General features: G+C 31.4%; 1 protein-coding gene across 1 annotated transcript; it reads right to left on the bottom strand.

Moving 5' to 3' along the window:
* Positions 1–13,499: 13,499 nt before the first annotated feature.
* LOC129613708 (uncharacterized) lies at positions 13,500–26,834 on the bottom strand. Its single transcript, XM_055527883.1, has 8 exons — positions 26,758–26,834; positions 21,245–21,313; positions 21,031–21,067; positions 20,671–20,787; positions 17,104–17,182; positions 15,468–15,851; positions 13,927–15,293; positions 13,500–13,880 (listed from the first exon to the last, which is right to left on the bottom strand). Exons 1-8 carry the CDS (start codon positions 26,832–26,834, stop codon positions 13,500–13,502), a joined length of 2,511 nt encoding a protein of 836 aa, XP_055383858.1.
* Positions 26,835–27,696: the final 862 nt, after the last annotated feature.

Genomic DNA, 27,696 nt, shown 5'->3' with positions numbered 1-27,696 from the left:
CATTTATCGTATTTCAAAAAAGTTTTTTTGTTATGCATGTAAAATAGCATTTATCGTTTCGTTTCGGCTTCACCTGCACCTAATATAAAAAAAAAAACACAAAGAAATATTCCTTTACAGAATTAAAAATATTGTATACATATATGAAAAACAATAACAGCATATTTGATCCTCGAATCTGTATTAATATTTTCATACCTATACATTAATTGTGTAATATTGACCTGAAAAATAAATAATACGAATGAGTACACATACAATGCAAAAATTGAATTGGAAATCAAGTTACCTGCGCTGAAATGTGTTAACCACTTGCTGCTTAGCAAACCATATCTACCTTAAAACATTATTCAACTAGTCATCTTTGATTTCCTGCAAAAAGAAAGATATAATAAATAACCATTGCATTAGAATTTAATACTTAAATAAAATTGAATTTAAGTTAAACTTAAGTAAAAAAAAATTATGATGATGCTCGTTGGCTGACTACTCGTTTTCGAATGGCCTTGGCAGCATTGACATCGTGATGGAAATGATTGCCAATATAATACATGTATAGTTCAACTAAAGATTCTGTAATTGCGTTTTTATAATTAATTATTTAATATGTTGAATCTGAAGAATTATTTTGTGAAGCGGCAAGATGACAATTACTTTTCTTTTTTGAAATTTTAATAATTGGTGTTGCTATTACTACTATTGGAAACATGCTGGCATGTGAGTGAACGCTACTGCTGCTGATTTGTTGACTGCATTTGATGATGTTCGTTATGTTGATATTCGGTGGCTATGCAAACATAAATTAGTGAACGATGGGTCCTTGTGTACGTGAATGATGCTGGGTTCCGCTGGAATCACCTTTGAAAACATCGTTGGTAACTAATAATGTGTAAATTGGTAACTCAAGGATTTAGTAATCGTTCCAAAAAGTTGTTCTCATATTGTTCATGCATTTAAGCCTTTTCTAAAGTCGCCTAGACTAAGTAGGCATAACATTTAAGTTCAGGTTAGTTAGCCTAAGTAGGTGTAACATCCAAGTTGAAGTTAGTAGGTTAAGTAGGTTTAACATCTAAGTTGAAGTTAGTTAGATTAAGTAGTTGTAGCATTCAAGTTGAGTTAGTTAGACACGGTAACTATAAAACCTAACAAGCGTCTGCTTGTGTACTTAGCCGTCTCGATCTTGACAAACATATTTAACATGTAACAAACATATTTTAGCGATTGATCGCTTCAGGATCCCACCCCTTGTTTTTACCTGCACTACTCGAATTAGTCCGTCTGAACCAGGATGTACCTCAATAATTCTTCCAAGTAGCCATCTCGTTGGAGGTAGATTCTCATCTTTTCTATTCCACTTTGGTCTTTGTTGGAGAAGTTTCAAATGCTCCTTATTCCATCTGTGTCAAAAAGTTTGAAGTAGGAATTGCAAATGTTGCCATCGATCCATACGATTAATTTTCAAATCCAATACTGAAGGATCCGGTGGTGTGATCAAAATATCACCAATAAAAAAATGTGCTGGTGTGAGTGCGGTTAAATCATTTGGATGACTACTTATTTCACATAAGGGTCTCGAGTTGAGGTACGCTTCAATCTGTTATATTAATGTTGAGAATTCCTCATAAGTTAATATATTGTTGCCAACAATTTTTTTTAAGTGCAATTTTGTTGAACGTACAACAAAATTAGTACCATTATCACAATATAGTTGCTCACTTTTACCACGCCTGGAACAGAATCTGTGACGATTTCTAGATGAATGGCCTTGATTACCATACATATGAATAACGCAATGTATGACTTATATTTTTTTGGATTTTTTCCTTTGTGTGTTTTCATTTCGAATGGACCACAATAATCCAAACCCATGTAACTAAATAAACGACGTTTTCTTACACGCGATATTGGTAGACTTGCCATAAGTTATTTTTGAGCGGATTCCTTTCACCTATAGCAAGTTATACACTTATATATGTGATGTCGTATGGTATTTCTTGCATTTAAGAGCCATTAGGCTACTAATGAATTTTATCAATTAGTAGTCATGTAAATCTATTTCCGTCAGGTAAAACAATAGGGTACCTCTGGTTATATGGTAAAATTGCATTATGTAAACGACCACCCACTCTAATTATATCGTTAGTATCGACAAACGGGACCAATTTAGCCAATCGACTCTTGCTCGATACCAAGCCCTGTTGTTTCAAAGATTTACGTTCAGCCGCAAAGTGTTGTCCTTGTATAAAACGAATGAGTTCATACAGCGATGCTCTGGCCTCCTTTGATGTGATGTATTTTAATTTAATTTGATTTGTGGGATTTCTGTAATTTTTGATAAATCTTCGCATGTAGCTCAAAATTCTCAATATTCTTTGCAAACTTGATTGATTGTTCAATAATTCTGATAGCACATTGACGTTTTGGCATTTTCTAGATAAGTAAGCTGTTTTTCTTATTTCGAGATCAATTGACTTAGCTATTTTCTTACGTGGCCAATTTTGTTCTGGTTTTTTAAGCCATGTAGGACCGTTCCACCACATCGTATTTTGCTGTAGTTCTGAGGGATAAACTCCTCTAGATGCGCAGTCAGCTGGGTTTTCCTTCGACGGAGCATGTGACCAATCATTTTCACCAAGGTTTTCATGGATTTCAGTTACGCGATTTGCTGCAAATGATAACCATTTGCTAGGATGAGCTGAAAGCCTCACATATCGTTTACCGTTCTATTTCGCTAAACCTTTTATGTATGTCAGCATTCTGATCATCACTTTTTTTGGCTTGAGCTTTACTCATGTTTATATCCTTATTGGTCTGTGGAGCTTGATCGTGAGGTAGTCTACCTTCTATATTTCTATTCTTTTCTAAAATCCGCACATCAGATGTACGTGGTGAACACCGGGTTTTCGCGTTCCTCCTGAACGGATCAAACAAATGCAATAAATGGCTCTCCCCAGAATCCGTAGAGCCGACCTCCGAAGAGGGTGGATTCTCCAACGTAGTTGAATTACCACTTGACGTATTAAATCCTTTTGTTTTGTCCATTGCACAAATGATTAAATTTTGCATTTTATACCTACTGCCAGGATTCAAAAACTGCCGCCCTCAGAGATCAGACGCAGACCAGGGAGCCGCCTATTCTAGGTCAGACGCTTCTGGATTTACCGCCCGCGCGCTTCCTAACCAACGAAAACCGGATTAAGCGCCGAGTACTCGCTTTCACCCGCTCTCGTCAGCCTTACTAAGTAAGTTGCCCAGGAAACACCCGGCAGATAACTATGTTACCTACCTTCTGGGAGGTGAAAGTCAGATTTGTTGGCAGAGCTGATGTTTTCAGAGGGCATTTCCTAGCAGTTTCAGCTTCACATATTAGGCAAATGTGAAACTGACTAGGACCCATGCCAACTTTTGTCCCCTTTGTTTAAAACTTAATTTTAATTTAAAATTAGTGAATAATTACATTAATTTCTTGTGTTATTAAATAAAATTTGTATAAATAATTTATATAAATAAATTTTTTCATATGTTCGAGATATTTGGTATGAAACAAAGGTGGATTAATTAATAAATTAAAAACGCTTGGTGTGCTTTTTAAAGTTTTGATTATAAACATATTTATATAAAATATAATAGTATATTTGATTACCTTCATATAAATAAAAATTTCCCGAAAATGTTGCGCCGAAGGATGCAGAAGCAATAGTCTACGAGAAAAGGAGAACATAAATGATATGCCTACATTATTTTGCCAAAAAAAGCGATTCGACTCAACGAAGTATTTTTTAAATTGTAAGAGCTTTAAATTTTATTCTGTGTCCTGTTGCAAATATAATTTAATCAATTACCTACTAATATTAAGATTTTAACGATTTAAATAAGTAAGTACTTTAATCTCTAATAAAATAAAATTAAATAATTTTATGTAATTTAGGTGAATGAATAGGTATATTTATGTGATAAAATTTACAGCTTTTCTCATTAAATATTACTAGTTTTAAGAAAAATGAAATAAAAATTTTATTTTTTTATGTAAATATGGTATATAGATAATAAAAAAGTGAATTCGAATTTTTGTTTTTAAAAAACAATTGTTTTATGTATTTACCGTTTTTGTTTTACCAAAAAATTCTTTATTACCTATAAGTTATTATTCCAGTTTGTAAGAACATGAAATTTAATTTTATTATTATTTAAATGAAATAAAATGAATTCTGTATATATTTTGTATTTAATCGTTTTTATTTTTCAAACACCCCAAATCAGCATGAACATTTCTAATTTATTCTAAAATACCTGATATAAGAATAAGATATCTCTTAACAAAAAGAGCGGAGATCAATTTTCAATACACCGTATGTGCGTTATGTATTAGTAAATCGTGTATTGCGAAAAAAAATTATCATTACCTACATAGCTTTCAAAACCATACTAAATAAAATGAGATACAAAAACATAACTTAAAAATTTCACAAAAAAAATATTAAATCGGAATTGGGAATGCTTCGAAAACATAAAGCATTAAGAATTGTTTTTGTAACTTTTTCTGATTTCAATATTTCGGAAAATAACTTCAGCCTTGTGATCTGATGGACATGTATGGCATTACTTGGCCCTAACAAGCCGAATTCACTGATTTCTCTGAACTTCCTGGTCAGTAAATTTACAAACCGATAAGAGTTTCTTCATAACATTTCTATACAAGTTTCTTCATTACTATGTTTGTCTTCGTGATTGAGAAAAATTGGAAACTTAGAAAATAATTAATATTATGAAGGTTATAAAATTTTATAATTATTATAAAATTTTAAATATTATAATTCGATTTCAAGCTTAATTTGTAACTTAAAGCCTAAAAAAAATTATTAAAATTTATTTCAATTCGTGTATGCTAAAACATAAATATGTACACTTTTTTTTTTATTTTGTGTATAAATATTTCTCTCAATTCCCTCACATTTTACAAGAAAGCTGAAAGAACTCAAAAATAAAATAGCTCTGTCTGGTATGAAAAGAGAAAGCAGTGACGATTTCAAAACAATATAAGCCAAACAAAAAGTTGAAAGAACTTTTAAACACTTTATTAGATATTATAATGACTCATTATATACTTGTTGTTATTTATGACTAACTTTATTATGAAAAAAATATATTATACGATACTTATGAAAAAAATTTATTGTTATGTAATATTTCCGATAGTTATTGTAGTGCTAATATTATGAAATTTACATATCGGCATTGTATCGGACCATTTATCGTATTTCAAAAAAGTTTTTTTGTTATGCATGTAAAATAGCATTTATCGTTTCGTTTCGGCTTCACCTGCACCTAATATAAAAAAAAAAACACAAAGAAATATTCCTTTACAGAATTAAAAATATTGTATACATATATGAAAAACAATAACAGCATATTTGATCCTCGAATCTGTATTAATATTTTCATACCTATACATTAATTGTGTAATATTGACCTGAAAAATAAATAATACGAATGAGTACACATACAATGCAAAAATTGAATTGGAAATCAAGTTACCTGCGCTGAAATGTGTTAACCACTTGCTGCTTAGCAAACCATATCTACCTTAAAACATTATTCAACTAGTCATCTTTGATTTCCTGCAAAAAGAAAGATATAATAAATAACCATTGCATTAGAATTTAATACTTAAATAAAATTGAATTTAAGTTAAACTTAAGTAAAAAAAAATTATGATGATGCTCGTTGGCTGACTACTCGTTTTCGAATGGCCTTGGCAGCATTGACATCGTGATGGAAATGATTGCCAATATAATACATGTATAGTTCAACTAAAGATTCTGTAATTGCGTTTTTATAATTAATTATTTAATATGTTGAATCTGAAGAATTATTTTGTGAAGCGGCAAGATGACAATTACTTTTCTTTTTTGAAATTTTAATAATTGGTGTTGCTATTACTACTATTGGAAACATGCTGGCATGTGAGTGAACGCTACTGCTGCTGATTTGTTGACTGCATTTGATGATGTTCGTTATGTTGATATTCGGTGGCTATGCAAACATAAATTAGTGAACGATGGGTCCTTGTGTACGTGAATGATGCTGGGTTCCGCTGGAATCACCTTTGAAAACATCGTTGGTAACTAATAATGTGTAAATTGGTAACTCAAGGATTTAGTAATCGTTCCAAAAAGTTGTTCTCATATTGTTCATGCATTTAAGCCTTTTCTAAAGTCGCCTAGACTAAGTAGGCATAACATTTAAGTTCAGGTTAGTTAGCCTAAGTAGGTGTAACATCCAAGTTGAAGTTAGTAGGTTAAGTAGGTTTAACATCTAAGTTGAAGTTAGTTAGATTAAGTAGTTGTAGCATTCAAGTTGAGTTAGTTAGACACGGTAACTATAAAACCTAACAAGCGTCTGCTTGTGTACTTAGCCGTCTCGATCTTGACAAACATATTTAACATGTAACAAACATATTTTAGCGATTGATCGCTTCAGGATCCCACCCCTTGTTTTTACCTGCACTACTCGAATTAGTCCGTCTGAACCAGGATGTACCTCAATAATTCTTCCAAGTAGCCATCTCGTTGGAGGTAGATTCTCATCTTTTCTATTCCACTTTGGTCTTTGTTGGAGAAGTTTCAAATGCTCCTTATTCCATCTGTGTCAAAAAGTTTGAAGTAGGAATTGCAAATGTTGCCATCGATCCATACGATTAATTTTCAAATCCAATACTGAAGGATCCGGTGGTGTGATCAAAATATCACCAATAAAAAAATGTGCTGGTGTGAGTGCGGTTAAATCATTTGGATGACTACTTATTTCACATAAGGGTCTCGAGTTGAGGTACGCTTCAATCTGTTATATTAATGTTGAGAATTCCTCATAAGTTAATATATTGTTGCCAACAATTTTTTTTAAGTGCAATTTTGTTGAACGTACAACAAAATTAGTACCATTATCACAATATAGTTGCTCACTTTTACCACGCCTGGAACAGAATCTGTGACGATTTCTAGATGAATGGCCTTGATTACCATACATATGAATAACGCAATGTATGACTTATATTTTTTTGGATTTTTTCCTTTGTGTGTTTTCATTTCGAATGGACCACAATAATCCAAACCCATGTAACTAAATAAACGACGTTTTCTTACACGCGATATTGGTAGACTTGCCATAAGTTATTTTTGAGCGGATTCCTTTCACCTATAGCAAGTTATACACTTATATATGTGATGTCGTATGGTATTTCTTGCATTTAAGAGCCATTAGGCTACTAATGAATTTTATCAATTAGTAGTCATGTAAATCTATTTCCGTCAGGTAAAACAATAGGGTACCTCTGGTTATATGGTAAAATTGCATTATGTAAACGACCACCCACTCTAATTATATCGTTAGTATCGACAAACGGGACCAATTTAGCCAATCGACTCTTGCTCGATACCAAGCCCTGTTGTTTCAAAGATTTACGTTCAGCCGCAAAGTGTTGTCCTTGTATAAAACGAATGAGTTCATACAGCGATGCTCTGGCCTCCTTTGATGTGATGTATTTTAATTTAATTTGATTTGTGGGATTTCTGTAATTTTTGATAAATCTTCGCATGTAGCTCAAAATTCTCAATATTCTTTGCAAACTTGATTGATTGTTCAATAATTCTGATAGCACATTGACGTTTTGGCATTTTCTAGATAAGTAAGCTGTTTTTCTTATTTCGAGATCAATTGACTTAGCTATTTTCTTACGTGGCCAATTTTGTTCTGGTTTTTTAAGCCATGTAGGACCGTTCCACCACATCGTATTTTGCTGTAGTTCTGAGGGATAAACTCCTCTAGATGCGCAGTCAGCTGGGTTTTCCTTCGACGGAGCATGTGACCAATCATTTTCACCAAGGTTTTCATGGATTTCAGTTACGCGATTTGCTGCAAATGATAACCATTTGCTAGGATGAGCTGAAAGCCTCACATATCGTTTACCGTTCTATTTCGCTAAACCTTTTATGTATGTCAGCATTCTGATCATCACTTTTTTTGGCTTGAGCTTTACTCATGTTTATATCCTTATTGGTCTGTGGAGCTTGATCGTGAGGTAGTCTACCTTCTATATTTCTATTCTTTTCTAAAATCCGCACATCAGATGTACGTGGTGAACACCGGGTTTTCGCGTTCCTCCTGAACGGATCAAACAAATGCAATAAATGGCTCTCCCCAGAATCCGTAGAGCCGACCTCCGAAGAGGGTGGATTCTCCAACGTAGTTGAATTACCACTTGACGTATTAAATCCTTTTGTTTTGTCCATTGCACAAATGATTAAATTTTGCATTTTATACCTACTGCCAGGATTCAAAAACTGCCGCCCTCAGAGATCAGACGCAGACCAGGGAGCCGCCTATTCTAGGTCAGACGCTTCTGGATTTACCGCCCGCGCGCTTCCTAACCAACGAAAACCGGATTAAGCGCCGAGTACTCGCTTTCACCCGCTCTCGTCAGCCTTACTAAGTAAGTTGCCCAGGAAACACCCGGCAGATAACTATGTTACCTACCTTCTGAGGTGAAAGTCAGATTTGTTGGCAGAGCTGATGTTTTCAGAGGGCATTTCCTAGCAGTTTCAGCTTCACATATTAGGCAAATGTGAAACTGACTAGGACCCATGCCAACTTTTGTCCCCTTTGTTTAAAACTTAATTTTAATTTAAAATTAGTGAATAATTACATTAATTTCTTGTGTTATTAAATAAAATTTGTATAAATAATTTATATAAATAAATTTTTTCATATGTTCGAGATATTTGGTATGAAACAAAGGTGGATTAATTAATAAATTAAAAACGCTTGGTGTGCTTTTTAAAGGGTTTTGGATAAACATATTTATATAAAATATAATAGTATATTTAATTACCTTCATATAAATAAAAATTTCCCGAAAATGTTGCGCCGAAGGATGCAGAAGCAATAGTCTACGAGAAAAGGAGAACATAAATGATATGCCTACATTATTTTGCCAAAAAAAGCGATTCGACTCAACGAAGTATTTTTTAAATTGTAAGAGCTTTAAATTTTATTCTGTGTCCTGTTGCAAATATAATTTAATCAATTACCTACTAATATTAAGATTTTAACGATTTAAATAAGTAAGTACTTTAATCTCTAATAAAATAAAATTAAATAATTTTATGTAATTTAGGTGAATGCATAGGTATATTTATGTGATAAAATTTACAGCTTTTCTCATTAAATATTACTAGTTTTAAGAAAAATGAAATAAAAATTTTATTTTTTTATGTAAATATGGTATATAGATAATAAAAAAGTGAATTCGAATTTTTGTTTTTAAAAAACAATTGTTTTATGTATTTACCGTTTTTGTTTTACCAAAAAATTCTTTATTACCTATAAGTTATTATTCCAGTTTGTAAGAACATGAAATTTAATTTTATTATTATTTAAATGAAATAAAATGAATTCTGTATATATTTTGTATTTAATCGTTTTTATTTTTCAAACACCCCAAATCAGCATGAACATTTCTAATTTATTCTAAAATACCTGATATAAGAATAAGATATCTCTTAACAAAAAGAGCGGAGATCAATTTTCAATACACCGTATGTGCGTTATGTATTAGTAAATCGTGTATTGCGAAAAAAAATTATCATTACCTACATAGCTTTCAAAACCATACTAAATAAAATGAGATACAAAAACATAACTTAAAAATTTCACAAAAAAAATATTAAATCGGAATTGGGAATGCTTCGAAAACATAAAGCATTAAGAATTGTTTTTGTAACTTTTTCTGATTTCAATATTTCGGAAAATAACTTCAGCCTTGTGATCTGATGGACATGTATGGCATTACTTGGCCCTAACAAGCCGAATTCACTGATTTCTCTGAACTTCCTGGTCAGTAAATTTACAAACCGATAAGAGTTTCTTCATAACATTTCTATACAAGTTTCTTCATTACTATGTTTGTCTTCGTGATTGAGAAAAATTGGAAACTTAGAAAATAATTAATATTATGAAGGTTATAAAATTTTATAATTATTATAAAATTTTAAATATTATAATTCGATTTCAAGCTTAATTTGTAACTTAAAGCCTAAAAAAAATTATTAAAATTTATTTCAATTCGTGTATGCTAAAACATAAATATGTACACTTTTTTTTTTATTTTGTGTATAAATATTTCTCTCAATTCCCTCACATTTTACAAGAAAGCTGAAAGAACTCAAAAATAAAATAGCTCTGTCTGGTATGAAAAGAGAAAGCAGTGACGATTTCAAAACAATATAAGCCAAACAAAAAGTTGAAAGAACTTTTAAACACTTTATTAGATATTATAATGACTCATTATATACTTGTTGTTATTTATGACTAACTTTATTATGAAAAAAATATATTATACGATACTTATGAAAAAAATTTATTGTTATGTAATATTTCCGATAGTTATTGTAGTGCTAATATTATGAAATTTACATATCGGCATTGTATCGGACCATTTATCGTATTTCAAAAAAGTTTTTTTGTTATGCATGTAAAATAGCATTTATCGTTTCGTTTCGGCTTCACCTGCACCTAATATAAAAAAAAAAACACAAAGAAATATTCCTTTACAGAATTAAAAATATTGTATACATATATGAAAAACAATAACAGCATATTTGATCCTCGAATCTGTATTAATATTTTCATACCTATACATTAATTGTGTAATATTGACCTGAAAAATAAATAATACGAATGAGTACACATACAATGCAAAAATTGAATTGGAAATCAAGTTACCTGCGCTGAAATGTGTTAACCACTTGCTGCTTAGCAAACCATATCTACCTTAAAACATTATTCAACTAGTCATCTTTGATTTCCTGCAAAAAGAAAGATATAATAAATAACCATTGCATTAGAATTTAATACTTAAATAAAATTGAATTTAAGTTAAACTTAAGTAAAAAAAAATTATGATGATGCTCGTTGGCTGACTACTCGTTTTCGAATGGCCTTGGCAGCATTGACATCGTGATGGAAATGATTGCCAATATAATACATGTATAGTTCAACTAAAGATTCTGTAATTGCGTTTTTATAATTAATTATTTAATATGTTGAATCTGAAGAATTATTTTGTGAAGCGGCAAGATGACAATTACTTTTCTTTTTTGAAATTTTAATAATTGGTGTTGCTATTACTACTATTGGAAACATGCTGGCATGTGAGTGAACGCTACTGCTGCTGATTTGTTGACTGCATTTGATGATGTTCGTTATGTTGATATTCGGTGGCTATGCAAACATAAATTAGTGAACGATGGGTCCTTGTGTACGTGAATGATGCTGGGTTCCGCTGGAATCACCTTTGAAAACATCGTTGGTAACTAATAATGTGTAAATTGGTAACTCAAGGATTTAGTAATCGTTCCAAAAAGTTGTTCTCATATTGTTCATGCATTTAAGCCTTTTCTAAAGTCGCCTAGACTAAGTAGGCATAACATTTAAGTTCAGGTTAGTTAGCCTAAGTAGGTGTAACATCCAAGTTGAAGTTAGTAGGTTAAGTAGGTTTAACATCTAAGTTGAAGTTAGTTAGATTAAGTAGTTGTAGCATTCAAGTTGAGTTAGTTAGACACGGTAACTATAAAACCTAACAAGCGTCTGCTTGTGTACTTAGCCGTCTCGATCTTGACAAACATATTTAACATGTAACAAACATATTTTAGCGATTGATCGCTTCAGGATCCCACCCCTTGTTTTTACCTGCACTACTCGAATTAGTCCGTCTGAACCAGGATGTACCTCAATAATTCTTCCAAGTAGCCATCTCGTTGGAGGTAGATTCTCATCTTTTCTATTCCACTTTGGTCTTTGTTGGAGAAGTTTCAAATGCTCCTTATTCCATCTGTGTCAAAAAGTTTGAAGTAGGAATTGCAAATGTTGCCATCGATCCATACGATTAATTTTCAAATCCAATACTGAAGGATCCGGTGGTGTGATCAAAATATCACCAATAAAAAAATGTGCTGGTGTGAGTGCGGTTAAATCATTTGGATGACTACTTATTTCACATAAGGGTCTCGAGTTGAGGTACGCTTCAATCTGTTATATTAATGTTGAGAATTCCTCATAAGTTAATATATTGTTGCCAACAATTTTTTTTAAGTGCAATTTTGTTGAACGTACAACAAAATTAGTACCATTATCACAATATAGTTGCTCACTTTTACCACGCCTGGAACAGAATCTGTGACGATTTCTAGATGAATGGCCTTGATTACCATACATATGAATAACGCAATGTATGACTTATATTTTTTTGGATTTTTTCCTTTGTGTGTTTTCATTTCGAATGGACCACAATAATCCAAACCCATGTAACTAAATAAACGACGTTTTCTTACACGCGATATTGGTAGACTTGCCATAAGTTATTTTTGAGCGGATTCCTTTCACCTATAGCAAGTTATACACTTATATATGTGATGTCGTATGGTATTTCTTGCATTTAAGAGCCATTAGGCTACTAATGAATTTTATCAATTAGTAGTCATGTAAATCTATTTCCGTCAGGTAAAACAATAGGGTACCTCTGGTTATATGGTAAAATTGCATTATGTAAACGACCACCCACTCTAATTATATCGTTAGTATCGACAAACGGGACCAATTTAGCCAATCGACTCTTGCTCGATACCAAGCCCTGTTGTTTCAAAGATTTACGTTCAGCCGCAAAGTGTTGTCCTTGTATAAAACGAATGAGTTCATACAGCGATGCTCTGGCCTCCTTTGATGTGATGTATTTTAATTTAATTTGATTTGTGGGATTTCTGTAATTTTTGATAAATCTTCGCATGTAGCTCAAAATTCTCAATATTCTTTGCAAACTTGATTGATTGTTCAATAATTCTGATAGCACATTGACGTTTTGGCATTTTCTAGATAAGTAAGCTGTTTTTCTTATTTCGAGATCAATTGACTTAGCTATTTTCTTACGTGGCCAATTTTGTTCTGGTTTTTTAAGCCATGTAGGACCGTTCCACCACATCGTATTTTGCTGTAGTTCTGAGGGATAAACTCCTCTAGATGCGCAGTCAGCTGGGTTTTCCTTCGACGGAGCATGTGACCAATCATTTTCACCAAGGTTTTCATGGATTTCAGTTACGCGATTTGCTGCAAATGATAACCATTTGCTAGGATGAGCTGAAAGCCTCACATATCGTTTACCATCTGAATCTGTAATGCAAAGGTAAACTACTGCTGCATAAGTCTTTATTGAAGCATCCGAAAAGCCATGCATCTCTATTACAGTTTTTTGTATAGAAAATCCAGCGACTCAGTTGAATATTTCAAATTTTTTTGAAACCCATCACAATATTTTTTCCAGTCGTTACATATTTTCACCTGTTATTTCCTCGTCCCAATCTACTCCAGATAGCCAAAGTCGTTGCATGATCATTGTTACCAAAACGATTGATGGTTCAAGCCAACCAAGAGGATCAAATAACTTAGCTATTTCAGATAGAACCTTTCTTTTTGTCCACGTTATAATTTGAGACATATTCATTTGTTGTATATACAAATCTATCAGTCGATGGATTCCACTGTATACCCAACACACGAATTGTTTCATCTTCACTCGTATTTAATGGGAAATTGATCTCACGGTGTTCCTTCGGCACAGCATTTAAAAGATCTTGTGAATTTGAAGCCCATTTTCGCAGTATAAAACCACCAGCTCTCATTAATTCAATTAATTGCTTTTGAATTGTTAAACCTGTTTTTATGTCATCTGATCCCGATAGAAGATCATCAACGTAAAAGCATGACAATATTATTTCAGCTGCAACAGAGAGCCTATGACCTTCATCTACGGCACGATTGTTTGATGTGATTCCCTGGCATATCCGGGGAATCACATCAAACAATCCATTGGAAGTTTACATGTTTAGGTGAAACGTATATTTGCCTGTACATTTTTTCTAAGTCGGCGGTGAAGGCTATTTTGTTTATTCGCCATCTAATAAGCAACGAGGCCAATTCATCCTGTAACACTGGACCCTTAAACATTTTGTCATTTAGTGACACACCTGTACTGGTAGGACGTGAAGCATCGAAGACACCTCGCAATTTTGTGGTTGTATTACTTTTTTTGACTACTCCGTGATGCGGAAGATAGCTCGAGCCCATCTCGTCCAAATCTAGATATTCTTGCACGCACTTTTTGTAGTTGTTTTTTAAACCTTCATCATTTTTAAAACGTCTTTCCATTGCCAATAATCTGCTAACAGCAACATTTCGTGTTTTTTCAAAAGACGTTTCATCACTTTCAGGTCTCAACGGTAATTCGACCATGTATTTACCTTTTGATAGGCGTGTATGTGTTCTCATAAAACGTAACTCACATTGTTCTTCCTCCAAAGTGAGTAATTTTTTAGTGGATATTTTCTCGATCTCCCAGTATTTCTTGAGTTCTTCATTTAAATTACCGTATTTATAGAAATTTGAGATGAAATTAGTTGTGTGACTCGATTCTTGTACCTCTCCAGACAAAATCCATCCAAATATTGTTCTCTGGGCAATTGGTATACCAACTGGACCTTTTTCCGCGCCATTTAAAAGTATGCGACCATAAACGTCAGCACCCAGAAGCAAGTCCACCTTAGACGGAATATAATATTCTGGATCAGCCAGTTTTAATCTTCTAAGATGCATCCTAATCACTACTGAATCGTCCCTAATCACTACTTTTTCCGGTATCATGTGCGTGAGTTTTTGCAATAATAGACCAGTGACCTCAATCTGTTCTAGATCACTATGACTCAAAGTGCCCAAGAAGAATTTCGCTGAAAATTTTATTTGAGCAATTGATGTTTGCCCAACAATATGTATCTGTGCGCAAATTTCCTTCCGCTTCAAACCAATTTGTTGAGCCAAGGTCTCACTTACGAATGATGTCTGGGACCCCGGATCAATTAAAGCTCGTGCAACCTGGCATCTGCCGGAAATCGGATTAATTATTTTGACAAGTTGGGTAGCCAACAATATTTGCGATGACTGATTCGTTGTATTAATCGAGTATGTCTGAAACTGCAAGTCATTTTGTATGGGTGAAATCTGATCAGCTCGCGAGGATCCTCCATTTGAAGATGTGCCTGGTATGTTGCCATTGTTTCTGGGTCTACCATGCATGCTAAGTGGCTGAAAGTCTCGGGAAGTTTCATACGTACGATGAAGTAAGGTGTGATGATTTTTATTACAGAACCTACATTTACTTTTACTTTGACAAGTCGAAAATCTATGACCACTACCTAAACAATTTAAACACAGATTCTTAAGTTTTGCTAATTCTATTCTTTTTTCAACTTCTTTATTTAAAAATTTTTTACAATTTCTTATATGATGAGGTTCATTACAATTCACACAAAGTGCGGAAGCAGCGAATAAGGTATATGAATTTTGTTTAATTTTTTGGTTGTTGTTACAATTTTTCTTTTGATCCTGGCAATTTTGACCCTTTTTTGTTGAATTAGCTTCCAGTGTTCGAAATTTTGTCTCTAAAAACTGCGCGAGTTCTCCCAATGATGGAATACTTTTGCTGCAACCTATACTTTGCTCCCATAACTGGTGCGTCTCTGATGGAAGTTTTTGCACTGTCAGATAAACTAAAATGGGGTCCCATTCTTCAACCTCCACCATCATATTCGTTAAAGCTTGCAGACATTCGTTAGTTATATCGAGTAGTTTCCTTATTCCCGCAGCGGATTCATGTGAGGTTGTGTTTTGGTTTAACAATATCTGTAATTGAGTATTTACGAGTACCCTTTTGTTATCAAAGCGATTTCTTAATGTGGACCAAGCTGCAGTTGCTATCAGTTACTTGAAAAAATCGTAGTAATTTTTCTGGTTCACCCACAAGATGTAACTTTAGATACTGTAGTTTTTGAACAGGTGCCAACATTTCATTAAAGTCGACCAATGATTGAAATTAGTCATGAAAAGATGGCCACTTCGTCTAATCTCCATCGAATTTTTGCAACGTAATTTTTGGTAGTTTCACAGCCATGGATTTCACTTCCTGAGAGGAGTTCAAAATTTGATTGTTGCGACGATTCAAATCGCTGATAGGAAACTTTGAATACATTTCACGCTCTATTTCTCTGTAGCGTGTTTGATATAACTCCCGTATTTGTTTGACGACGTTCTTGTCTACGTAGTCTCCCTTGGATCCATCTGTAGAATATGTCACGCCACATGTCATCAACATCTTTCAATATTTCATCGTAATATGTTTTATCCCTATCCGTCCGGTCATCCTCTCTGAAATTGGTCACATGTTCCCCAAGGAGATGCTTATCCGCTAATTGTTTATTAACCGCCTTTTTCATTTTTATATCCGTTTAAATATTTTTTCGCCAGCCCGATTTGCTACAAGAATATTATTAACACCAGTATAAACCTTCTTTAGTTTTATTGAACAAATCTAAAAATAATAATATAGTAATTATTCAAGATAGCTAATCAAAAAAAATTTTATTATAGCAAAAATTTATTGACAGTCAAACCAATCGGCACCGCTAGTGCGCGTTACTGCAGCCAGTATAAAATTGAGACCGTTAGTGTGCAAAATTCCTTTAACTTTCTCCTTTTTATTATAAATCACTATTTAATTATTAACAGTTTCAAGTTCACAGTTTTAAATTGTCTTTATATTATTTCCTTTTTTTTTTTGAATTCACATTCTTAGTATCACAATTTTCAAATAATTCTAGTTTTATTCCGAAAACCACAACTCCTTAATAAAATTCTTTATGTACCTCAAAGAAATAAAAGCTTATAACTTTTGGCAACGTTAGTGCGCGTAATCCGTCTAATTTTTTGTGAACACAAATCAAAGTTCAGCATACAATTTTCAATTTTTTAACACAGTTGCTTTTTTTAATAATTTCATTTTATTCAAAAAATTATAGTTTGCCAGCAAATCTTTTACTGATATTAAAAAAAAAATATTGTCAATAAATTTGGCACCGTTAGCGCGCGTAATTTATCCAAATTGTTTTTTTCTTTTTGAAACCACAACGTTGGTTTGTACTTTTAAAGTAATTCACAGTTTCCGAAAACCTCGTTTTATTTGCCTCGAAATAAATTCGGCACCGCTAGTGCGCGTAATCGACACCGTTAGCGGGCGGAATTCGAACCACTTTTTTTTCGTATCAATTTGAATTTAATAATTTATAATTTCAAGTTCATTGTTTTTAGGTAATTCTTTTTTGTTTTACAAACAGTAATATATAAATAGAAAATGCATATTCTAAAATATACCCGTACAATGCTCGATAATTTACCGTTCACACGGCACGTGTGAAAACAAGAAATTGAAGAGTTCGATAGCTGAAATATATTCAGATGTTTCTTCCTTTCTAATGAGCAACTCTCATTTTCTTTTTATAGTTTTTAGAAAAATGTATAGACTTTATATGAAGAAATGAAATTACCACCGTCCTTCTATGTTTTAAGTCATTTACAACTAAAAATACCTAAAAATATTTTTATCTAAATAAACTTTATTTATTTAAGTACAAAACTTTGCCTTTCCCTTTTATTACAAAACTTTAGAAAAATATGTTTATATCCAAGAAAATGTTGGGTATTTTAAATAATCAGTGCTAACTTAGAATTAATACAAAATATCTTCGACAAGTCAAAACTTTAAAATCTGCCAAAATAGGATGTTTGATAAAAAAAAAGTACGTTCGAAAATCGTAGTATGTTTAAATTTCTTAAATATTGTTAAAATTTTGTTTCTATGTTGCAAATTTATTACAAGTTTGAAAAAAATCCTAGAAATCACTAATGAGCCTTATTCTAGTTGTCGAAGTAGAGCGATCGTTATTGTCGTTACGACTTGAATTTGATATTCTAAGCGGCGATCGCAGTGACACTTGTCGGGGAATAGCGGGAAAATGTGGCCCAGCCATATTCCAGTTGTCGTTCTGATGCGAGATATGTCGTAGTGAAACTACGTTTTTTGTCGAAAAGTATTTAAAAAGTGACAATCAAGAAGGACCAAAAATGCAAGTTAAAACAAAACAATTTAACAAAATTTAACAAAAATTAATTTTATACATAAATTAAGTCATAAAATATATAATTTAATTTTTGCTTTTAGCGTGAAAGTATTTATAAATTTGAAGAATTGGAAATTTCATTACAGAGAACGCCTTTTACAGGTACTCGTTTTTCCCTCAAATATATTCAGTAAATACACAAAGGTCTCTTTTGGAAGTCTGTAATAGTTTACGAGTATAAATCTGTGAATAAAATAAAATGTTTGCAACTTACTTGAAAAAGTTATTGTAATGGCTTACACTCCATTTGGCAAATCCAATGGATTACAGTCGACGCTAATTTTAAATCTTTTGATTCTTAATTGTTGTTTTTTTTTAATTTAAACGATAATGCAAATGACATTTTTTATTATTTAAAAATAAATACATACACCGAAAATTTTTTTTGGTTTGAACTTTACTCGCCGAAATTTCTTTTTAAGTTGTATCAATTTCATTTGAAACGTTTCATTTTCGATTATTTCTCGCACTCACGACACTCGACAACCAGTGATAGCGACAACGACAAATGTCACGTAGGAGACTCGACTACTAGACCAAGGCTCAATAGTTTGTTGTTATTGGTTACATTTGTGTATATTCAAATAACTATTATAATTTAATATACAATGAGGAAAATAAATTGAGGAAAATCGTACGAATTAAACCGTACGGAAAACGGATTGAAGCAGTTCGGAAATTTTTTTTAAATGCGGTTATCTTATACTAGCCAGGGCACTGGCTTTTATGATTTTAGAAGTTTTTAAAACACTAAATTTTACCTTACAAAACTTGAAAAAACTTTAAATATTGAAAAAAAAAACCCTTTTTTCAATAATCAAACAATTTTGTTCAATAAGTATTATACTAGACATAATAAAACTTTACATACTAAAGTTTTACTAGTATAAATACGAAAACTTTTAAAGTTTTTTCAAAATTTTATAAAAATTAAAGAATAACATATCACGTCAAGTGATGCGACTAAAAGATTATGGGTAATTATTAAAATTTTCAGTTGAACAGTAAAATTTTGATATGATACTGAGAAAATTCGAAATATCATTTTAATATAAAAATTATTTGGTTTTAACAAAAACTCATCACTTTAAAAGAAAGACAAAATTAAGAAAACAAGAAAATATAACATATTATGCTCACACAGTTATGAAAAAATCAATGACAATCAATGCAGTTTACTGCAATTTAATGCAGTTGCCATTTAAATCTATACAATCTCAAAGAGTTTCATCGAAAATAATGGCAATAATACCATATTCGTTTTTACAAAATTGAAGCGGTGTAGTTGCAATAATTTCTATAATATTGAACCTTTCGAAGTTTCAAAGTAATATAGGTCATTTCATAATACAGAACAAACTTTCAAAGTTGTATTTACGACAGCACATCATGCGATTTCAACGACTCTAATCGTATATGTACATAACAGCCCTAATAATATATCCACTTAAGCGATGGAATTTTTAATGCTATGGAATGTATGTGTATAAACATATTCAAAAAAAAATAAATTTAATTTAACAACTTCCAGGATATAGTCAATTCGTTTTATTTATTTTCATATCCTACAATTAGATCCTATAATTAGATGAAAATAGTAAGAGCATTCATTTATATATATGTATATAAGTTTTGAATGCAATAACTTGAAATCTACAGAAAAGGTTGAATGTGTTAAATAACGGATTATAAATACTAAAGGCAGGAGCACCATTGTTTTTCCAAAAAATTGAGAAAGTTAAATTGAGTATTTTATAGTCAACAAATTAGAAATATTAAACGAAGGAGCATCCTAGTTGTCTCCTTCTTTACTCCAAGCGTTGTCAAAGTCGTAACAGGAGCGTGTTAATTTTTTTTATTTTTAATATACTATAAATATGTATAATTTGTAAGTTGAAATTTTTTAAATAAGAATAAAAAATATTTTCGTTCGAAATATCTCTGAAAACAATCATATTTAAACACACCTCATTAATTTTTTTCTCTTTGAATAAATTTATTTCATAGATTGAAATTAAATACTAAGTCCTCGAGATACGACATCTTCTAATACGACTTTTCGATTTGCGACATGATATCACTTTGGATCATTTTTATTCGGCTTACGAGATTGTTCCTAATACGACATTGAAAATTTAAAAACAAATTGTTTTTTTGACAGATTTTACTGTTTTTTGAATAAAAATCTATACCGAATCTAGTTATAAGACAAAACTAAAGCACATACTTCAATAATCAATTCTTTTTGTTAAAAATTCTAGTTAGTAGTTAAGATTATGAATTGAAGTGATAAAATATCAACTTAATCAGATTTTTTTTTATTAATTATTATTACAAAATTGTATTTTTTTGGTTTTGTTATTATATTTTGTTGTTTTTTTCAAACTTTGTTACCTTTTTTAAAAAAAAGATCAATTATTTTATAAAACAGTTTGTCTAGTTCATTTTTTGTTTCCATACATTTTTTTCCCTCCTCAAACGACAATCCGAGTTACGACATAAATTTCTGGAACCAAAAATGTCGTATCTCGAGGACTTAGTGTACATATTTTTATATCACAACACCTTGCGGCGCTTGAAAGTGAACATATTTTTTTTCGATATTTTTCGATTTTGCGCTGCCTTGGGTGTTACTAGCAATGTGCTTCTTGTTAATGCTAGCGAAACATTTTTCAATCTGAAACATCGTTGTAGTAACGTTTCATTAAATTTTTGAATTTCTGATGTAAGATGACTCTTAAACCCTGCTCTTTTTCACAAATTTTAAATAATATTTTGGTTATTACTGACTAAAGTAGATAGTATATATATACTTCCTTATTAATTAACTGAGCTTCACATATTTATTAATTAAAAAATAACATATTTTATGAATAATTCGCACTATTATCTCATTTTACTGCATTCAATGAAATCTCACCTTCCTCATGTATTTCGTTGTTGACCAAATCTTTGCTCTTTAAACATAAATATTAACAAAATAATTAACATTAAAAAAAAAACAAATTTTTTATTACATACAAATTATTTAAATCTGGCATTACATAAATTTTAACACATAATTTCTTTACATATTTCGAATCAAACTGTTATGAACATAGAGTACTATTTGATAAAATATTTGAAATGAAAACCTCTTCAGTCCACTTTCTTTATTTTTCATTCTGTAATCCACTTTCTTTTTATCATCACTTCTAGGAAAACTGCAAATATATAAAAAAATATAATTTCAAATATCGTTTTGCTTAGAAAAAAAATCCGCTCCGGATAAAATAATATCGTCTGAAGCAACTTTGTTAATGTAAAGTAAAACAAAAACAAATGTTTTATTCTCAAAATTAAAACTTCATAAATTTATCAGCTATGAATTAAATAAAACCAAAGACGTTAAAAATTAAACACTAACACGTTAAATTTTTAAAATCTTTACTAAAACACTATTGAACAAATATTTCTTTTATTTAATAAAATAAATAATATTCACACATGCTATGGAAACAGCCATTTGTTTTTCCATTAAGTGGGAACAACAATTTGAAACTATGCACCTTTTTTTTTCTCCAAAACATATTTGTTTATTTTTTAACATGTTATATTTTTTTTTATAAGTTTTTATAAAATAATATTTCCTTTTTTAAGACTTATTATTAAATATTTTATAGTTTTTTATTTACAAACTGCTTTCGTTTTAAAACTAAGATCATGAAACTTTCCTTTTTTACGTTTTATACCAGCGCGGCGGCGTACTTTTTCAAGAAAAAACAAAGTTTAATGTCAATTTCAATTTGACAATGCTTAGAGCAAAGAAAGAAGCTTACCAAAAGTTTTTGGCTTCACTGTTTTTCTTTTCAAAATACGATTTTATAGAAAGTGCAACCGAAATAGAAACAAGGATGCCTTTAGTATTTCTAATTCGTTGGTTATAGCAAAGTAATAAAAAAATAAAGAAAGTACAAGAACATTATAAAAGAACATTAAACAATTCTTCAACTTCCTCAAAATTAAAGTTTAAAAGCCAGGCTTTAATTTTTATAAGAAAAACCCTTCAGTTACGCTCTATTCTAATTTCAAGAGGCAGGCTGTTGAGAACTTTAGGTGCCAAAACCATTTAGGTATGATCCATAAGACTTTATAAAAAAAATTTTTAAGGTTTTGTTAAAACATAATGTAAGGATATTTAAATTGAAAAAAAACGGAAACTTGAAAAACATCTATTTTTGCTACAAGTAACCTTAATTAAATGTTTTTGTGAGATTAATAGTATTTAATTTACTCATGTAAGTATCACTCCGCAAAAGATACCATACAAAATTTTAGAATCAAATAGTGCAAAATATATACATATTTCTTCATTCCAACTCAGTTTATTATTCAAAGTAAGGCCCATATGCTCAAACGACTTCACAATTTCAACTGAAAAGCAATTCGAAGAACAATTGTCAAATTTACTGTAAAGTTCACCCTCGAAATGTGTTTTAAAAAATTGTTAGAAATAAATCCATGAGTTTCTTAACTTCAAGTGAAGAAATTTCATTAGAGAAAAGACTATCTCAATAGGTGTAATCATGTATAATATCACTTAAAATAGAATAAGAACACCAACTAGAATTATTAAGGGGAATAAGATTATTAGAAATACTTGCAAAATATTCATTAAAATAATTCGCCAAAATTTCCGAACTGGATAATATGTTTTGATTTCTGGCATTTCATTTTTAACTTAAGAATAAATATGGTAATGGAAATTTATTTTGAAATAAAAATTTTTGGTTAAATTGTAAAACGTACTCTTCGCTTTAGTTTTTTTATTCTTTATTTAATTTAATGTCATTTACTCCTATTGCAAAGTAATAATTATCATTTTAAATAAAAAAAAGTACATAACAAATAGCGTTACTACTTATTTAAGGCCTAGATAAGAACCATATAATTAGTTGTGTTTTGAGCTGTCATTTTTTCCGTATTGAATGACTGACATAAAACTTGAACTGGAGCAAAAGAACACAACTAAGCCTATAATTAATGCCATATATATCTCTCAACCGACCAAGCTCACAGAGTAACTCAAAAATAAATTCCAAATGTGGAATGAAATGAGTGTCGAATGTGGAATTATGTGAAGAAATTGATTAATATTTTTAGCTCTACTATTTCTAATAAAAATAGGTTGCAGAAGTCTGAAACGCTCGTAGCTTTTGGATAATAATAAAAAATTTCTACCAAATCCACCATCTCACAAGTTATCGCCTCTCGAAATTTGTAAAAGTCGCATTTTTGGCAGCATATACTTCCGAAACTGCAATCTTTTTCAAATTTCTATGGATGAAAGCTAACAATAAACGACGCAGTCAACCCTTGAATTCAAGCATTATGTAAGTATCAAAAGGCAGTATTCTCGCTTGGAAAATTGTTACTTTACAAACCATTTAAAGTTTGAACCAACTTTAATTTATTTTGATCATAAAAAAACAAATATCTACGTATGTGTAAGTGCCTACACATAATATGACAAAATGTGTACTTATTAACGCAGCCAGCACTTTTAATAAAAAAAAACATAGCCTTCTTTTGGAAAAAAATATTGAAAATCAAATCATAAGAAAAATTTTTAAATTTTCAGGGCTGACAGAAAATACAGGCCTGAATCCTAAATACAGGACTGACAGTTAACAGCTGATGAATTTACATGTATTCTTATGGGATCTATAGAGGGCCCTTTTTAACATCATAAATCTCCCACAAGATTTTCAAATTTTTTATTAGAAAAAGTTAAAATTCAATCTTTTTCTACTTTACTAGTGCTTACAATCTTAAAGTTTTGTGTTATTAAAACATTAAAAAATTGATTTAAAAAAACCCTTCCAAGTTCCGTTCATTTTTTTAAGATTTTAATAAATGCTGCACTACAGGAAGAAAAATATAGTGCAATTTTTTTTTTCGAAGTTTTATTTGATTTTGGTGTATTTTTTTAAATTTGAGGAAATCTACATTTGATTTTAACGAGTTTGCTAATTTTGTATGATATGTCTCCCAAAATGCATACTTCTTCACATATACATATATCTATGTATTCATGTGTAATCTATATATATCACACGTGTATAGTACATTAATTAAACTTATATGCTTCATAATTCATAAAAATTACTGCGTATGTGAATTATTTTTATATTAAAAGTCCTAATTTTTTTAGGTATGTATGTGATTATAGTTTTATTAGGAATTATTTTCACATTGTTAGTAAGGCTAACACGCTAATTTACCTAAACTATCGCATCAGAAATTTTAGAACTTATACAAGTTTCTTATTTATGTGAAGAAATAGATTAATATTTATTAAAATTTTTAAATATAATTATATATTTTTATAACGATTATGAACTTTCAAAAGCACTTTCATAATTATATTACTTAAAATCAAATAATTACAAACTTGAATTAAAATCTAATAAAACTTTTATTAAGTTTTTTTTAAGTGTATTCTAGACTAAAATATATAGCACCAAATTTTTTTTTATTCACTGTATTATCATTTTTTACCCTAAATTCTCTCAAACATATTGTCTGACATGGCGGTACAAAAAAATGCGGAAAAAACTCGGAAATATATTTAATCAAAATTTTCGATTGAAATTTGAATTTTTGATATGTAGTTCCGAAAACTCCAAATTTCATGTTATAAAAAATTTTTAAGTTTTAGTCAACTTTTTTTCTATATTTTTTAGTCTAAAATACACAACTTAAATAAAATTAATAAAATTTTTATTAGATTTTCTTTAAAGTTTGTGATTATGTGATTTTAAGTTTTATAATTATGATAATGCTTTTAAAATTTTACAATCATTATAAAAAATGCGTAGTTTCAAGTTGTCTCCTATATAAAAACAAATAATCAAAATACTACAAAGAAACTTGTATAAGTTTTAAAGTTTCCGATGCGGTAATTTAGGTAAATTAGTGAATTAGCTTTACTAACAATTTTATCTTATTTTCAACCTTAAAATCTTATTTCACCAAAATAAAGGTTTTCAAAGTTACTATTGTTACAGTACTTAAATCAGTAAAATTTGGAAATAGTGACAATTTTTCGATTTTTTACAAGCAAGAAAGCTTGGGCAAGTAAAATTTTTGTGAAAATTCGTTAAAATCCCAGTATCTCCGAAACGGTTCAGTTTTAACAACAAGTTCCAAACAAAAATTTTACCCATTTTTGATGCGCTAAACGATATATAATATTGTATTCTTTACTGAATCACCCTGTATATGTGATTATATCAGAAGTATTTTGGGAGATATATCATACAAAATTAGCAAATCGTTAATATCAAATGTACATTTTCTCAAATTTGAAAAACTACACCAAAATGTACCAAATACTTCAAAAAAAAAATTGGACTATTTTTGTTTCTTCCTGTAGCATTTATTGAAATTTTAAAAAAATGAACGGAACCTGGAAGGTTTTTTTTTTTTTTAGATTTATTATTTACATAAAGCGCTAAAACTGGTCAAAATGACCAACCACCAGCTTGTTTCTGTAATCCTAGCCTAATTAAATAATACTTGCTGAATCACACACTTGCTCTTCAACATCTGCTTCCTGTCAAATCAATTTCATATTATTATAATATACACATAATATAGACATCTTTGGAAGGTTTTTTTTAAATCAATTTTTTAATGGGGGACAAAAGTTGACATGGGCCCTAGTCAGTCTCACATTTTCCTAACATGTGAGGCTGAAAATGCTAGGAAATGTCCTCTGAAAACATCAGCTCTGCCAACAAATCCGACTCTCACCTCCTAGAAGGTAGGTAACACAGTTATCTGCCGGATGTCTCCTGGGCAACTTACTTAGTAAGGCTGACGAGAGCGGGTGAAAGCGAGTACTCAGCGCTTAATCCGGGTTTCGTTGGTTAGGAAGCGCGCGGGTGGTAAATCCAGAAGCGTCTGACCTAGAATAGGCGGCTCCCTGGTCTGCGTCTGATCCCTGAGGGACGGCAGATTTTGAATCCTGGCAGTAGGTATAAAATGCAAAATTTAATCATTTGTGCAATGGACAAAACAAAAGGATTTAATACGTCAAGTGGTAATTCAACTACGTTGGAGAATCCACCCTCTTCGGAGGTCGGCTCTACGGATTCTGGGGAGAGCCATTTATTGCATTTGATTGATCCGTTCAGGAGGAACGCGTAAACCCGGCGTTCACCACCTACATCTGATGTGCGGATTTTAGAAAAGAATAGAAATAGAGAAGGTGGACTACCAAACATTCAAGCTCCACAGACCAATAAGGGTATAAACATGAGTAAAGCTCAAGACAAAGAAAGTGATGATCAGAGTGCTGACATACACAAAAGGATTAACCAACTGTGTGGCTTTGAAAAGCGAGGTTCTTCAACTGAGGGCTGAAAATGAGAAACTAAAGAAAGAGAAGCATACGCAAATTACAAACAATAAGTCTAATGTGGGCAGTCACAAAGAAAAAGAGGCTGCACCACGAGCAAAGCAGGTGAGGCCAGTCTTAGACGCCTACTCAACAGATGAGGAGGAACTCGCCAGAGAAACGGATTGGATCCTAAAACAAAAGAGGTTCAGTAAAAAAAGAAAAGCGGAATCGTCTCCGGAAGTGGTTCAGGTGACAACCAACGCTGAGAAAGCGGATGTTCCTGATTCTAAAAGTCGAGGCAATGTCACGAAAAACTCTAGACCGCCACCAGTAGTCATAAGTAATCTGGTTGACTATAAGAAAATAGAGTCAACATTAAAAAATAAGGACATCAATTATAAGGTTAAAATGATGAACAACAATCAATTTAAGCTTATTGTAAATTCCGAAATGGACTACAGGAATCTTACCAGAGCCATGAATGAATCTGGACTAGAACGGCATACCTATGAAAACAAGCAGACCAGACCAATAAAAGTCATGGTAAGAGGTCTTCACACCAGTTGTAAACCTGAAGATATAAAGAAAGACCTAAGCTCTAGGGGTTACAAGATCTTAGATGTAACCAATAAAATTAAAAAAATGAAAGAAAATGGGAAAAACATTATGGTGCCTCTACCGCTGTTTATGTTAACATTCTCAAATGAAGAAGAGATGAAAAAAATTTATGAAATCGATTACATAAACAGGATGAGTTAGGATAAAGGCACTTCGAAAGGACAGGACCATTCCGCAGTGTAAAAGGTGTCAAAGGTATGGGCATACACAAAAATTTTGCCAGAGAGAACCGAATTGTGTTAAATGTGCAGGCACTTAACATCAGATTGCAGTAAGCCAAAGAGTACTGCAGCAAAGTGTTCCAATTGCTTGGAGGCCCACCCAGCAAACTATAGGGGATGCCTTGTAGCTAAGGAACTGCAAAAACGTAGAAATTTGAACAGCAACAACAACCTGAAGAATTCTGAACGGCCACCGAGGAAATTCACCTCGAGGATAGTCTCAAAAGATGTAACATACAGGGACGTTCTCCAAACGAAAACTGATGACGGTGGCACGAGCAATAAAACAAGGGCCAGTGACGTGAATGTTTTGTATAAAATGCAAAATATGATGCAGAACATGCTAGATATGATGGACAAA

This window comes from Condylostylus longicornis, unplaced genomic scaffold (genome assembly GCF_029603195.1).
Source record: "Condylostylus longicornis isolate FDR11 unplaced genomic scaffold, ASM2960319v2 ptg000089l, whole genome shotgun sequence".
NCBI lineage: Eukaryota > Metazoa > Arthropoda > Insecta > Diptera > Dolichopodidae > Condylostylus > Condylostylus longicornis.
This window is presented reverse-complemented; position numbering and strand designations above follow the sequence as displayed.

Coding starts and splice junctions, on each gene's coding strand:
- LOC129613708 (XM_055527883.1), bottom strand. CDS start 26,834: ATGACTACTGGTGGCGGTCTAGAGTTTTTCGTGACATTGCCTCGACTT. Junction 21,068..21,244: donor AAAGAAAGTGGACTGAAGAG/GTTTTCATTTCA, acceptor TTATGTTTAAAG/AGCAAAGATTTGGTCAACAA. Junction 20,788..21,030: donor CAACGAAATACATGAGGAAG/GTGAGATTTCAT, acceptor ACGATGTTTCAG/ATTGAAAAATGTTTCGCTAG.